At 43.5% G+C, this 14976-nt stretch overlaps 1 protein-coding gene across 3 annotated transcripts in view; it reads left to right on the top strand.

Annotated features, from left to right (window-relative positions):
- Positions 1-14976, top strand: part of GALNT9 (polypeptide N-acetylgalactosaminyltransferase 9) — a 252854-nt gene that overhangs the window by 94917 nt on the left and 142961 nt on the right. Inside the window, exon 3 of one of the 3 annotated variants that reach the window (XM_074606360.1) lies at positions 3826-3980. In XM_074606360.1, the coding sequence (XP_074462461.1) occupies positions 3826-3980 (155 nt within the window). Of the gene's footprint in view, positions 1-3334; positions 3981-14976 lie in introns of those variants that run through there. The other 2 variants (XM_074606359.1, XM_074606362.1) reach the window with 2 other exon arrangements.

A 14976-nucleotide genomic window follows, 5' to 3' on the forward strand; every position in this document is an offset into this window, starting at 1 on the left:
ATTTACTGTGTCTGACCTCAGTAGCTAAGCAGAACAGGATTGTAAAAGCAGAAGCAACTGAAGTTTTCCTCTGTATCAACATCTTTTTGCCAAGATGGAGTGTTCTGCAGTAACCAAGAGTCAACAGAAAGAAAGATAATTGTTGCAAGATCAACGTTGTACAAGATCAAGCACAGTTTCAAGGAGAGCCTCAGACAATAGGAAAGTTTGGTTTTTTTATGCTGCTGTTATCATTGCAGCCTTAGCTATTTGACAGTCCAGTGGCAGCCCAGAAGTGCCCCAAGGCAATAAAGCATCTTTAGTACATTAGGGGAGATGGCTATGACAGATGGCTATTTTAGAGTGCTGACTGGTTTTTTAGAGTCTTTACCTCTGGCTATTTAACATCATCTTTATCTTCAGCCAGCTGTCCTTCATCCAGGTGTTTATTCTGCCTGAGCACAGTGATAGAGGAGAGGTGTAAAGAGTATGCTCAGCTATAGACTGTCATTTGAATACACAGCATCTTGGTGTTTCTTTACAGCAGCTTCCTAATCCATCTCGGATGATATCAGTGAAAACATGAGCCCTATGGAGACGAGTAGCAGTAAAAATCAATAAAAGCGAGTAATAAAGAGAGAGAGAGAGAAACTGGATTTGTGATTTGGAATGGGATCCCGGCATTGCCTCTGGCTTGTTCCTTAGCTTTTGGAACAAGTTACCAGTGCCTTCCCATGTTCCCCATTTGTAAGATGGGTCAGCAGTCAGAGCTGATTGGTATGGTTTCAATAAAAGCATTTGCACTGAAATCCAGATGTTGCATATATTGATTTTCATCTAGTTTTCTTTTGGCAGTATAAGCCTTTCTGAGGGAAGAAAAATTGGAACCTGACCCTTTTGGGCAGGGAACAGTGGCTTCAGCTCAAAGCTGTTTGTGTGAAAATATTTTAAAGCTTTTTGGTTTTGTTCCAATGCAAAAAGAAAATACATTTTCTGACCTTGACATTTTTCCAAAAACACTACTGCCGTCCTTCACTCAGCTCTAATAGTGTATCTTTTGTAACTTGCTTTGAAATCTCCGAATGAACAGTGATGTATAAGAGCTAGCTATTATTTGAATGGTGTTAGGTAAGGTTTCAGCCACATGAGCATATTCTCATGTTCTTCTGTACACACCGTAGACTGTTTTAAACTGACCATTTAAGAACAATTACTTAGCAAAAGGAAACAACTGTTTGACCCATGTCAATCATGGATGAAACCGTGGTTTTGAAAGACCTCATTGAAAACCGCAATGATGTGGAAAAAAGCCCATCAGAACTTGGTAAACTCTCTGAGACAGTCGAAGGTGTTTTGCAACTCTTGGGACAAAGTACACGCTTATGTGTCAGAATCCAAATTGAATTCTTGCAGCCAGCTTGTGAACTTGGACTTTATAACGGAAAGAGTGATCTAACAGATTCTTAACCATATCGAGACCAGCAGGTGTTGCTATAATATATTAAATGCTGTGGAGACATCTAATAAGCTGCACTTGAGCATTAATTCAATACGTTTTCTTAAACCAAATTGGTATTTTCTAGGATAACGTAATGCTATGACAGACTTGCCATAAGAATACTACTAAAATAATCAAAACACTGGAAAATTGCAGGTTCTGAGCTGCTTCTGCTGAGCTGACTGAGAGTTTTACTACTGCTCCAGTGAAAGAACATGTGACCCTGCATTTTGGTATTATTTGCGTTTAAAAATACAGTACTGTAGGAAGTAGTCAAATCCTGTATATATTTCTATAGAGACATGCCTATTTGCAAGAGATGTCTGACACTACAGAAATCTGTGGCATCTTTTGACAGGGATAAGATTAGATTATGGTGAAACTCTAGTCTAGGCTTGTTCTGTGCTGCTGAGCCCTCCAACACAGGTTTCATTGGTGATCCCCAAAAGACAAGGGGAGAATTCCTCTGAGACAGAAACACATGTCTTCTCAAGCAAACTGCACCCTCAGGGGCCTTGCCGAAGGTGAACAGCAGGAGGGTCAGAAGGTGGCCAGCAGTGGAGAGTTCATACCTCAGGGAACCCTGAGCAGACCTTGCCAAGCTACAGTAAATTCAGGGCGATTGTAACTTCTGCTGGATTTTGGGCTTGGCAGCCCCAGAAATCAAGAAGGAAGGATGAAAGGAAAAAACTAATCCCATAAACCGGATTATATTATGGTATGTAACCCTCTAAGTGAGATGGTATACGAAGGAGGACCACTGTGAATAGAGAAGCTGCCAACTGTAAGGGCTTATTTAATGTCCATAGGTATCAAGCTTAGAGATCTTGGTTATTCTTCAGTAGTCACTGGATGTGTGTTTGAGAGTAAGGGCCTATGCTGTTTTTCTCCGCCTGTGTGTGTTTCTATGATAGGAAAGCCATGGACCTGTTGGAGTGGGTCCAGAGGAGAGCCACAAAAATGATCAGAGGGTTGGAACACCTCTCCTGTGAGGACAGGCTGAGAGAGTTGGGGTTGGAGAAGAGAAGGCTCCAGGGAGACCTTGTTGCGGCCTTTCAGTGCTTACAGGGGGCTTGTAAGAAAGAAGGGGACAAACTTTTTAGCAGGGCCTGTTGCAATAGGACAAGGGATAATGGTTTTAAACTAAAAGAGAGTAGATTTAGACTAGATATAAGGAAGAAATTTTTCATGTTGCAGGTGGTGAGGCACTGGCACAGGTTGCCCAGAGAGGTGGTTGATACCCCATCCCTGGAAACATTCAAGGTCAGGTTGGTCAGGGCTCTGAGCAACCTGATGTAGTTAAAGATATCCCTGCTCACGGCAGGGGGGTTGGACTAGATGACCTTTAAAGGTCCCTTCCAACCCAAAGTATTGTATGGTTTGCAAGAACTTCTTGTATGTTTGGCAAGAACTTTTCTTGCAAGTGGACGTGGTCCCAGCCACGTCCCTTCCAGGCAGGATCACTAGACAATGTTGTACTTTGGCTGTTGGGAAACCTACGGAGCCAAGTGCGTTACCAGCTCTCCCTCTTGCTGGGAGCCTTTGAACTTGTTTCAGTTAATTTCCATCAGTGAGGCATCATCTCACCTCCAGGGGCTGCACCCATAGGCAAGGACAGTCTTCGTCCTGGCTGTAGCGATGCTTGGGTGCAGGATAAGGACCCTCTAGGTGGGTAATGAAGAGAAGATGGCCACTGGTGTCTTCCGTGGGAGAGGAGCCCGCACTTCCCCTGGCTCGTTCAACCCATCCGTCGCGCTGAAACCCAGCGGCCAGTGCCGGGGCTGCGCGGCGGGGCCCGGGGGCGGGCGGCGGCCCCCGGCAGGGCTGGGCTGCGGGGCGGGGAGCCGCGGGCGAGGCGGGGCGGCGCGGCGCGGCACGGCGGCTCCACCGTGTGCATGTAGATGAGATCCCCCGGAGCACGTCACTCCGCACCGGCGCTCTGCGTTTGGGGCGGCGGAGAGCGAGGGCGGGCGAGCGGGAGCCGCCGGAGGAGGAGAAGAGGCGGCTCCGCGGCCAGCAGCGGCTGGGCTCCGCGCCCCGCGCTCCCTGCGCGGCTCCCCCCGCTCCATGCCGCCCAGCCCGCCGCGGCGCGGCCCCCGCGGGGCGAAGGCGGGCGCCGGGCGGGGAGCGGCGCGGCGGTGCTGAAGGACAGCTCCGCTCCGCGCCCCTCCGCGCCCCGGGCGCGTCCCCCTCGCCGGGTGGCCGCCAGGCCGCCGGCCGCCGCGCCTTGATGTGCCCCCCGCCACCGCGCCGGCGGCTCCCATGGCGGTGGCACGGAAAATCAAAACTTTGTTGACGGTGAACATCTTGGTCTTCGTGGGCATCATCCTCTTCTCCGTCTACTGCAGGATCCAGGACCGCTCCCAGGAGCTGGTGCAGATCGTCCGGAGCGCGGACCGCCGGGCCAGGAGCCGCGGCGCCAAGGTGGGCAGCCTGGCCGACAGGGAGTCCATCCTGCAGCGCCTGGACCACCTGGAGGAAGTGGTCTACAATCAGCTAAATGGTACGGAGGGCTGGGAGGGGACGCAGCACCGGTCCCCTGGTGCCCTGTGTCCTGGGAGGGTGCTGCAGACTGGGGAAGAGCACCCGAAGTGCCTGGCCGCTGGGGAGGGAAGTCCGGGCACAATATGCACTGACCCCACTGCTGAAGTGCTGAAAACAAAGGGAAGGAGGTGGCTTGCAGGGTTTTGGTGGAGGGATTTGTTCAGACCCTTCCCTACCAACTCTCGGTCCAAAGTCAAGACTTTCTCAATGCATGCAAAGTTAAGGAGGCTGCAGAGTTCATGAGTTTAAGGATTGGTGGACATCCCTATGAACTGTACCAGGTTTTATAGTTTGCCTGGATATATTAACTCTGTATGGGTAGCTGTTTGGATAGCAAATACACTGTTAGATTATAGCTGGAAGTCATACACTTGGTCTCATAACTACGTAAAAAACATTCTACTGAGTTCTTATGTTGTGTACTTTTAAGGGTCTATTTAAACATATCACCCATATGTTTCCTTAATGACTTTGCCATTTAAATTTGATATTATCTTTGGTGAGGAGGGGAAGCATCCACTACTTCTTTCTGTGACACTCCGTTCTAGTTCACCAGCCTTGAAAAATCTTGGTAGGTAAGCAAAGAACCCTTCCGTGGTAGTTACAACAGGCTAAGCCCTAAAAGTTGTTATAGGACAACTAACATTTCACATAGAAACTAATTCTTCAAAACAAGTGCATTTGTATTTGCATAAATTTGTAAAGTTCTAAATGTGGAACATCAAAGAAATAAGTGTGTGATTAAATACATCAGTGCTTTGGACAAGAAGCAGCTGAAGGAGTGAACTTTTACATGAAATTATAATATAAATGTAACATTTAGTGTCTAGCACCAAATAAACCTTCCAGTGTAAATATGTTTGAGTATACCAAATGTGCTTCTAGGCTGCTTGTGAAAATCTTACTCATAACATTGATTTAACAAAGGCTGCCGTAGTCTCAAAATGCAGACAAATAGGAGGTTTAGGATAAAGTATATATCCTATTACTACTTTCCGAATGACTGTATAAATCTAAGTAGGTTAGACTGTTATGGTAATACACAGTCTATGCCAGCAAGTGTTATAGAACAGGCATCCCCTTACGCTCTCATCTGTATAAATGGGGAAGAGAGAAGGGGAATGTGGAGTGTGGGTGTTAGTCACAAAAATACACGTTCATGAATTACAAGGAAAGTGTCAACAGCTGTGTTTCCTAACCATATTTTTGGAGAAGCTTTGAAGAATGTAGGATTTAAGAGGGAAATCCTCCTCTCAAATTTAACAAAGCCATAGAGTTCCCAAAATAAATTAGATCAGCCCCCGAGCTATATCCATCGCAGCTCAGCTGAATGTGTCTTTTGGCCCGAATGGATTTGTTCTTGGTGTTGTTCATGGGTGAGACTGTGTAGGATTTACCTGCTCTGGGTTCATCCCAGCGTAGCATCCCCTGGAGAATCAGCAGGAGTCCTTGGTGTACTGGGCAGGCACCATGGCGTGTAAGGACTGTGGCTTCACAGTAAACAGGAAGTTCTCTGTAAAGTAATCCTCTGTTTCGGAGACTTTTTTCTACTTCTTCTTTGATTTGGTTCACTGGATACGGAACTTCACAGTGAAATTACTTGAACTTATATGTTATGTTGCTTCTTCGGGTCACAATAAACACTATAGGCAGTTTCTTCTTGAAAGTTCTTACACAGGAAAATAACAGAAAGTTTTTCAAGCTGAGCTATTCAAATTTCTTATTCATTTCCCTTCAATTTCTCTCTGATCCAGTTGTTTTTTTTATTACAGAGTGGTACATCAACACAGATTAATGAGTCCGTCATCATTGTGAAAAGATACTTTGTCACTTTCTACTTTTTTTTTCTTTCTTTTTTTTCCCCATCCTGTGGCAACAAAACTGAAAAGTCCTAGAAATTAGGAGGTGTTCCACTGACATCATCAGAGTTGCATCGCTGTAAGTGAAATCAGGATCAAGCATCTGTGTTTGGGTTTAGCTCACTGGTATTCCGGTTATAATATCATGACTCATTACTTATGCCATTAATGGGCATAACGCTGCTCTGGCAGCATTGAGATTCAAGGGAGCCTGTCCGTGACAGTGCTCTACCGTGTCTCACGGAAAGACTGGTATAACAGCAGCATCCCGTCTGCTCTGGAGCTGTGCAGTTTCATCCTAATGCAGCGCGAGGTTTCTCAGACGTTGTCCTGTATACTGCTTTATCACAAGGTTAGAGAGCCATCTGAGGCCTTCTTGGATGGTACTTTTAATGAGGTGGGTCAAGGTCACTTTTATAGGGAGAGACAGACGTGGGTAGACAGATTTTATTCGGAAGGCATATGAATTCCTTGCATACCCAGAACTCCTGCAAGCACCAGGAGTTTGAGTCCAGCTCAATATTACTGTTACAGTGGGTCTGTCCAGATCACTGTTTAAAATTTCTGCTCTTGGTTCTTTCTATTTTGAGATCAGCAAATTTAGAGCCACCTATTAAGTGTCTTATATTTTTGGTAATAAAGTCTCAGTTTTCTTTTATTTCATTTTTCTCTTCTATTTGGATTAGTCCTTAACTGGCAAGACCTTACCTGGGTTTGCTGGGGACTCTACTGAAGATCCAGTGCAGTAGAAAGGCACTTCAGTGAGAGACCAGCCCTGCAGCTGCAGCCATACAGAATTTTGTTTCTGTCCCACTTATTTGTTTTCATGTAATCAAAGAAAAGTTATTTGAAAGCGTACATTCTGCAAAGAAAAATAAACACAAGCAGTAATGTTGCAAGTGTATCAAGAGGCAACCTAAAACAGATCACTAGAGAACTCATTAACTTTTCAGTGTGAATAAAAACTGTGCATTCAGTGCCTGTGGAGGTGTGTGTAGGACGCAGAGGACCATGCATGAAAGTCAGTAGAAATCTGGTCCTTGCAATTATCTTTGGCAGAACAAGAATTTTTAGAATAGAATGAATGAGAATTGCCATGATTCCCTGCAGAGTCATGCACACACACACCCAAACAATAGTTTTCAGTTGGCTCGTGCTTTGGTTTTCTATCAACTTAGAAAAATAGTATTTTTGAAAGCTTTCTTTACGCTCAGCTACTGCTGGTTTTGGTGGAAGTAAATGGATGGAGCGGCAAAAGGAAAGCAAAGCAATGAAACTTGTCTGTGGAATTTCCTTAGTGAAATTTTATATTACTTCTTAATATTTGACTTTGGGTATAACATTTATTTTGAAAAACTGAGTTATTCTAGATCTAGTTCATCAATCTCTGTATTTTTTTTCATGTTTACTATGGTATTTCTATTGTTGAATATGATTTATTGTCAGCCAACAGAGAACTAATGCCAGATAGACTTAGTAGCAATTCCTGAAATGGCATAGTGATAATAACTTGGTATTTTCTTCTTTTGCCTCGATTTTTTGTGACGGGGAAAAAATAAAAAAGAATTAATTGACTGAATTTTTCTCCTAATCAGTTTTGCATCTGAGTCTGTTGCTAATGATTTACCATAGAGGATAAAGAATTTTTGATGCCCCGAATAGAGCATAACCTTTCATGCCAAAAGCAATTGAAGGGTCAGACTACAATTTCACTGTAATTGCCTTTTTCCCTTTTCACTGTCTCTTTCAGTAATACACAACAATCAATACAGCATGTAATTAGATTTCATTCAATCTGCAAAGATTAGGAGAGTTTTCATCTTCTCATTATGTATGCTCACAACATGTCTTCCTATCCATGTCTTCTACATTAGACCTCTTTGACCTGTTCTGTTGCAGACGTGGAGGGATAAGTTTGGAGTATTCCCTTGAATTTGGCAGATTATCATTCTTTACACATCATAATTTGATTTTGCTGTCTTCGGGAAGATTAAATACAAGAGCAATTTCCAGTATGATAAATGGGTTTTATATTGCATACGCATTTCATAGAGGAGGCTGGGGAAAAAAGTGGACAATTCACGTAATTGCAGCACACAGGCTTGAGATGATGGAAATAGCAGGTCCTAGGTGCAGAGGACTGATTCATGCAGACTGTGACTCCTGATTTTTAGAGTGTGCTGGAAGCAAAGTGATTGCATTTAAAATTCAGCCTGGCAATCTGCATACTTAAAAGGTACAGTAGTATTTTTAAAAGGACAGTTTATTCTTCATAGGCTTGGAACTGGTTGAAAATGGTTCCAAATTTCCATAAGGGCTGGGAACAGGCTGCGAATGAATCACGCGAATGTCCACATCAGATTTGTCAAAAATAAGCTTTTACAGCTGGCAACTTTCAGTTGAAGAGTAATTCCTTTGCAGAGAAGAGAGGTAAAGTCCCGTGTGCGTGGGGGAAGATGAAGTGTGACTGCCAGCCTTACATTAATGAAACTGTGCCTTCTCGTACCTGCATACAGATTCTTACGTTATAACTATTTCTATTTAATTTGATTGTGGTCTGATGCTAACATGCATCATAGCACATAATTGTCTCTAAAAGTATCAGCTTATTTGTGGGGCCTGCTCTCGGCCATGTGCTTTCCTTGTACTGGTGAGAAGCTTCTTCATGTGGTCTTATTTTGAGGATTTTTTAAAGAAATGCAGGGTTGGGCCTAGTGAAGGCAGGAGTGGAAAATACCAACTATGTTTCCTTTTTCTTTTATTTTTAAGTTAGGCTGCATTTATCTGTTTACCACCCAACATATAATAAGCGTTGTCAATTGTTCTGGATCAGTTACTCAAGCTTAGGTGAGTGAACATTGTTACAGGCCTGACCTTCTGTATTGCAGCGTGATGGTCAAGCCCAAAAGGCTGATTCCCACTTCACGTTGGCTTTAGCTATGTTAGTCCTGATTTCTGGAGCTGAGGAAACTCATAATCAACGATTTCAGGAAGGCCAAGCTTTATTCCCCCAAACAGGGGAAGAAAACATCATGAGTCGATATTTGGATAACCCCTATGAAAATATAACATAATATTCAAAATAGTACTACTCTATTTAAATACTTTAGGAAGAAAAGGTCTAAAAGTTTGGTAGAAAAAAGAGGGTAAATCTCTTTTGTAAAATGGGCAAAATTGCATTCAACTCTTCAAAATATTGGCAAATACAAAAAATATATCTCCATTCCAGCAGCACATCAGTGATTTCAAAGTCTCTCCCTCTACTCTGTGTTTCATATACTGGTAACTAGTTTGTTTTGTAATGTTTCTACTTTTTGCATTTGTAGCTGGGAAGAAAGCTTATTTTGACAGAAAAATCATGTGGTAATTTTATCATTGACTCATTTTTTTTGTGTAGAACTTGAATCATTTGTACTATATAGGATTAAAAGCAATGTTTACAGAGGTGGAAAGAAAATCTTTGACTGATGTTGGTTTTGTTGCCTTTTTAGGAGGTATTCCAGTTCAGTTTCTTTCCAGTTCAGTTTCTTTCCATTTCTTTGTAGATGTGGCTGGAGTTGGAAAAGCAAATATGGGTCTGTCATCTTTCTAGTGAAGAGCTACAGCGTGGTTGTTGCACATCTATGACGATCATACAGGTTTAGAGGATTAGAAAACTTGGCTTTAACGTAATACTCTTGATAGGGGGAGGTAGGGTTGTTTTGTGAGTTTAGGGTGGTTTGGTTTGTTTATTTGACTATTTAAGTAAATGCAGGCAGGTAGTAGTTAAACCAAGAGCATCATTTAAGAATGCAGTTCCAGCCACTGAATGCATGGCTGTTCTCCAAGGAAATAATAAGATTTATGAAAGGAAGGAAAAGAAATGAGTCATGTTTAACAAATCTTCCTTTTATTAATGCCCCTCTCTAACCTTACTAATGGGGACTCAGTCTCTCTTTCTCAATATACGTGGCATACTTTTTTATTGTTGTTATTATTTGTGGGGTTTCACTTGGTAGTTATTTCCATCTATTATTTTAAACTAACAAACTGAAAGGGGAAAAGAAAAGAAAAAGAGCCTGTGATGTTCTGGATAACAGGAAGGAAGAAAGCCAGTGACAGCAGGGCAGCTTCCAACCTTCTCGTAGTCCTATTGATCAAAACTGTCCTCTGAAATAAGAGAACTTTGGCTTCTGAGAATGAAAACCAGAGATCCTCCTACTGACCCAAAGTCATCTTTTCCTGAGAGCACAGAGCTAAAGCAGCCAGGTGCTAATTGGATGTATATATGACTTGTGTTTGCTTTTCCTAAAACTCATAGCTATTGTGCCATGGAAATGGCTGTGAATATGTGAAATCCTTGTAGGCAGAGGCAAAACCCATTTCTCAGGCTGCACAGCAGATGGAAACAGATTAAAAATTGTCTTTCTGCCCTATAGTTTTTATCCTTTCAGGTGTTCTGGAGTATCCAGGTTTCCCAGATAGTTGCACTGTAGCTTGTCTCCAAAACTGACACTTGCTGGTTACTCAGCAAGTCCTGTAGGCCATAAGAAGAGCATAAAAATTACTGGTAGCAAGGCTCCATCCTGAGACAAGATTTCCTTGACTTATGAAACAGAAGGGGAGTAATCACGGAGCAGCATGATGCAACTTGGTCTCAGGTCCTCTTGTTTAGCTGGGGTTACTTTGAGTTTAAAGGCATGGTGGTACTGCTGGGGAAGAAGGTGACAATCTTGGTTCTGTGTTTTATTTCTCAGTCTAATCTGCTAGGCTTTTGAGTTCTTAATTGCAGACTCTCCAGTACGCTGGAGAGTACAGAATTTCACCTGGTGATGACTTCAAAGCTTGGTAGGCTTCCTCTTTTCAATGTTGGCTTACCTCTAATTTCTGTCCTGTCTTCTTTCGTTGCCCACAGTATCCGCACTGGTAGCGTACAAGATTGTGACGTGGAAAATCTGTAAGACTTCTCCGGCCTTGGTTTTTTTAACTCTGAAGCAATAGGAAAGCGCCTTCATTTGCATCAACAAGAGATCCTCTAAAACAGAGAGAATTGAGGATGGGATTACTATTTGTGGCAAAACGGCCCTTTCTTCAAACTGAGTTTCACCAGCTGGCTTGGTGAAGTGATGTCACGCCTGTGATCTGGTGTAGGTCTAAATGGAGTGAGCTGTGTGTGTATATGCAAGTCTGTAGATGTCCAGGGAAGTGTTATTTTGGGGCTGAGTGCTGCTTTCTTATCCCTCTGTTTGACATTCTCCTCCCAGGATGAGGGAAGTGGGCTTGCACTTCTCTGGGTCTTTGTACTGGCTTTTTATTTCACATGGTTTAGCTAACTTGGACTCATTCCTATGCATGGAAAGACAGTGCAGCACCACTTTCTGTGGGAAATCCAGTAGAACATCCAGAGGAGCTCTCACACCAGTTTCCTACCCCTATTACTGCATTTGTCTGGCCATTTCATTTTTGAATAATTGTGAGTGCTCGTTTGATTATGTCTCTTATGTCATCTTGCTGAAACGTGAGCTCAGAGGACTTGCTTCGATGTCTCTAGACAAGTTTTTTGGTCTTGTAGCAAGAGAAAGAAATGGATGTCCTCAGGATAAAGTAACCCTCTTGCTATTCGCCATCAGATTAAACTACTCTGTGTGCATTCTGCCCAGCCTTGCAAAGCTGTCTGGTGAAGCAGGTGTGGCTGCCTGCCTCTCCCTGTACTTCACTTGGGTGACTTGTTCTGAGGGCTCTCGCAAGCCAAGGATGAGCCTGGGACCGTGAGTTGTTTTGTATTCTCAGTGAGGGGAGTCCTTAGTGAAGCAATACAGTAGAAAAGGGCCAGTTCTGGGAATATCTGACAAATGACAAAAGGCCTAATACAGGTTTTGGTGGCTTTTTTCAAGTATGTCCTTGATTTACTGGGTTTGGAGGAGACTCCGAGGGCAGCTGCAGGGTAGATAGCTGAGGACACAATAGACTGATTCTGCTTTGTCATCATGAGCAGTGTGGATGCATAGTTTTCTCAGGTGCTGAAGAGTCGTCTAAGTAAATGAGCAAAACAGTTTTAGAAAAGGTGGGAATATAGGTTTCTGAATATTTTAAGCATTGCACCGCCTCCCATGGAGCCATTCTTTAGAAGCCCTTTCACTTGCCACCACAGTCTGATTTATACATTTAATACTTGAGCTGTAATTTGCATGTCATCTTGGGAGAATGGGCAATGATTGAGAAAACTAAACCAAGGAAAAGGTTTTCGAAACAGCTTGTCTAAGCACTGCTACTTAAAAATGGCTCTGTCAGGCAGAGGTATTTGGTGTCAGAAAGCTACAGGAGAGGGTTACTGTCCTGGTTTGAGTGACACGGGACTAATTTTGCTCTCTGTAATTTTACTTTTTAGTAAAGTCTCTTCTAATGCTTGGGAAAACTGTACTTTTGGAAGACTCTAGTGTCTGAATTTGTGAAAATATTTACTTTATAGCCAGCTATGGGATGTGGCTTTCAAGGTCTCGGTATTTTCGAGCTCGCCAGTTGCGGGGATGAGGAGGAGCGAGACCCGGGCACTTGACCCAGGCTGCCAACGGGATTTATTTCATGCCATGAACGTCACATTCAATATAAATTAGAAAGTTTGCTGAGGAGTTTTCTATGATGGCTACGATCCTGAGGACTTCTTGACCCTGTGCTGGAGCCCTGAGCCTTTCCCTTCCTCCCAAAGCCACAGCGCTCGCAGTGTCTGACGTTTGCTGCCCACTGCTGGGAGTGCCCGGCTTCCTACGATAGAATTGGCTGAGTATAATCCTTGTATATTCTGTATTGGGATCAGGATCAATATTGGTTCTTTAGTATTATTGATGTTAATCATTTAGTATTATTCTATTAAATCTGTTTATATTTCAATCCTCGGGTTTCCTTGTTTCTCCTCGATTCCCCTTCCCGGGTGGGGAGCGGTCATCGGGTGATAGAATAATTGTCTAAATGACAATAAATTGTTGTGTGTTCCTCAAACCGTAACAGTTACCTATTTCACAGCATCATTTAGAAATCACATCTAAATAACCCAAACTCAGTGGATGAAATATGCCTAAAATATAAAGGAACGTGTTGGGGCTCTGGATTCTGTAGTGCATTTGCTTCAATCTTAACCTCCTGGGCTAAATGTTAGAGCAAATGCCTAAGAGGCTGCTGCAATGCCAGTATCTCCCTGGGGTTGAATAGCCACTGTAAAATGGTATAGCACTGGCAAAAACCATGCCCGATGCCTCCTTCCTCTCTGCAAGGCTAAGACAAGTCTGTAGAAAGAAGCTGCTAATGTAAAGGCCTTTGTTAGCTGTGTGCCACTGGACTCTGCTCCAGGATGACAATTCCATGGCCGCATGAACCACTGTTTTCCCCTCTTCAGGCAATTAGCTGTGGCAGGAAGGAGTGGAGAAAATCTGAGCCTGTGTAGGCAAAAGGCAGCCATGGAACTCAATTATCTACCTTGTACTTACATTTCAGAGCTCCTTATACAGGCAATCCAGTTGCTCTTACTGGAGTACTCATGAGAATAAGTGCTCGCTAGTGTAAGGGTCTTACCTACTTTATAAGGCATGACTCAAACCAGGTTTGCTAGAGTTGCATTTGAATCGCCACTTGGTACAAGCAGCATGAAAGATCTCCCAACTAGGCTTTAATGTCTGATAAACTGATCAGGGAAGAAAATGGATCCTGCCAGTTCTCTCTCTTCTGTGAAGTTCTTTAAATATTCAGATACCGTGAAACGCAAGTACCTACCTACAGAGGTTCACGTAGGGCTGTGACTATACAGAGATAGCTGTGAGGGGTATCCTCTGTCATAGACTTCATAGACTCAGGAAGCACAGAGCTGGTCGCTGTGGGATTACCAGTGTGGTACTAGTTTTTGTTCCTGAGGAGAACTGATAAAAACCACGTCTGTGATACAGTCAGCAGTGGTGTTTAGTTGGGAATCTAAGTCAGGTACAAATTTGACATTGCTTTCTACGCAGACCGCAGCTCCTGCCAAGCCCTGCTCTGCTGTCAGCAGTGCACTGTGTGGCCAGTGACAGATATGCTGGTCGGATGGGGTAACTTGCTCAAATAGGTTTTTATGCCTGCAGCAATGATCCAAATTTTCCTCAGCTCACCTATGCACTTAGTTCTGTTGAAGTCAGTTGCCTAAATTCATCTGTGCTGTTGATCCAGAAGGATCAGCACAGCCAGTAGTTACCAGCACAGCAACTCCAGCAGTAAATTTGGCCAAATGAAGGTACTTGTGCCACAGGATGAACGGTGTATTTGCTAGTTATGATGCGTATGTAGTAGAAAGGATGAATTCATGCTGTGTCCTTGTACTACTTTAGTATGGTTGGGAACAGGATCCTTCCTTGTTGAAGGTTTTGTAGTGATTCCCCTCTCTGGTATAGATCTGGTGAGCTTTGTGTTTCTGCCTCTGACCCCCACTACTGGAGTCTTTGATTGCTTCTGTGTTTGCGCTGTTTGACTCCAGTTTGCATTTTGCAAAAAGAAGTACGCAGACCAGGAGGTCGGATTAGCAGCCTTGTTGTGGCTGCCTTGCTCGTGGTATCTGAGCAAACTTTGTTCAGAGATTGATTTATCTGTTTCCACAACACTGCACAGTACTATCTACCTACCATGGAGCAAAACTGAATCCTCTTCTCACACCCTGTGTGTTACATATGCTGCTGGGCACGACCCCCCATGCCTCAGGTACTGCCTGTGCTCCATGGACGTAGCTCCCCCATCCCTCGGCCAGTGCCTGCAGGGTAGAAGCCCTTCACTTTTGACCTTTGAGATCTGCTTCTGCCTGTGATAATTTTTGTCTCAGTTTGACATCTCTGGGCAAATCAGTGTGTAACTGAGAGGGTCCAACTGGGAACCAAAACTAGACTTTTCCTCAAGATTTGATTGCATAAGTGTTTCTATTGTGCATACACAATTAAATGTGCATGGGTTATCTGTATCCTAGCTGAATGCTTCAATGGCTAGTATGTTGTTTAAAAAATAAAAATAAAAGGAGGATCGTATAACTTTCCCTTTCCTCTTCAGGTGAAGAACAAGACCAGTGCAGCATTCTTTAGAGCTGCTGGTCTTATGTGGCCAAATGTT

This window comes from Larus michahellis, chromosome 13 (assembly GCF_964199755.1).
Source record: "Larus michahellis chromosome 13, bLarMic1.1, whole genome shotgun sequence".
In the NCBI taxonomy this organism is placed as follows: Eukaryota; Metazoa; Chordata; class Aves; order Charadriiformes; family Laridae; genus Larus; species Larus michahellis.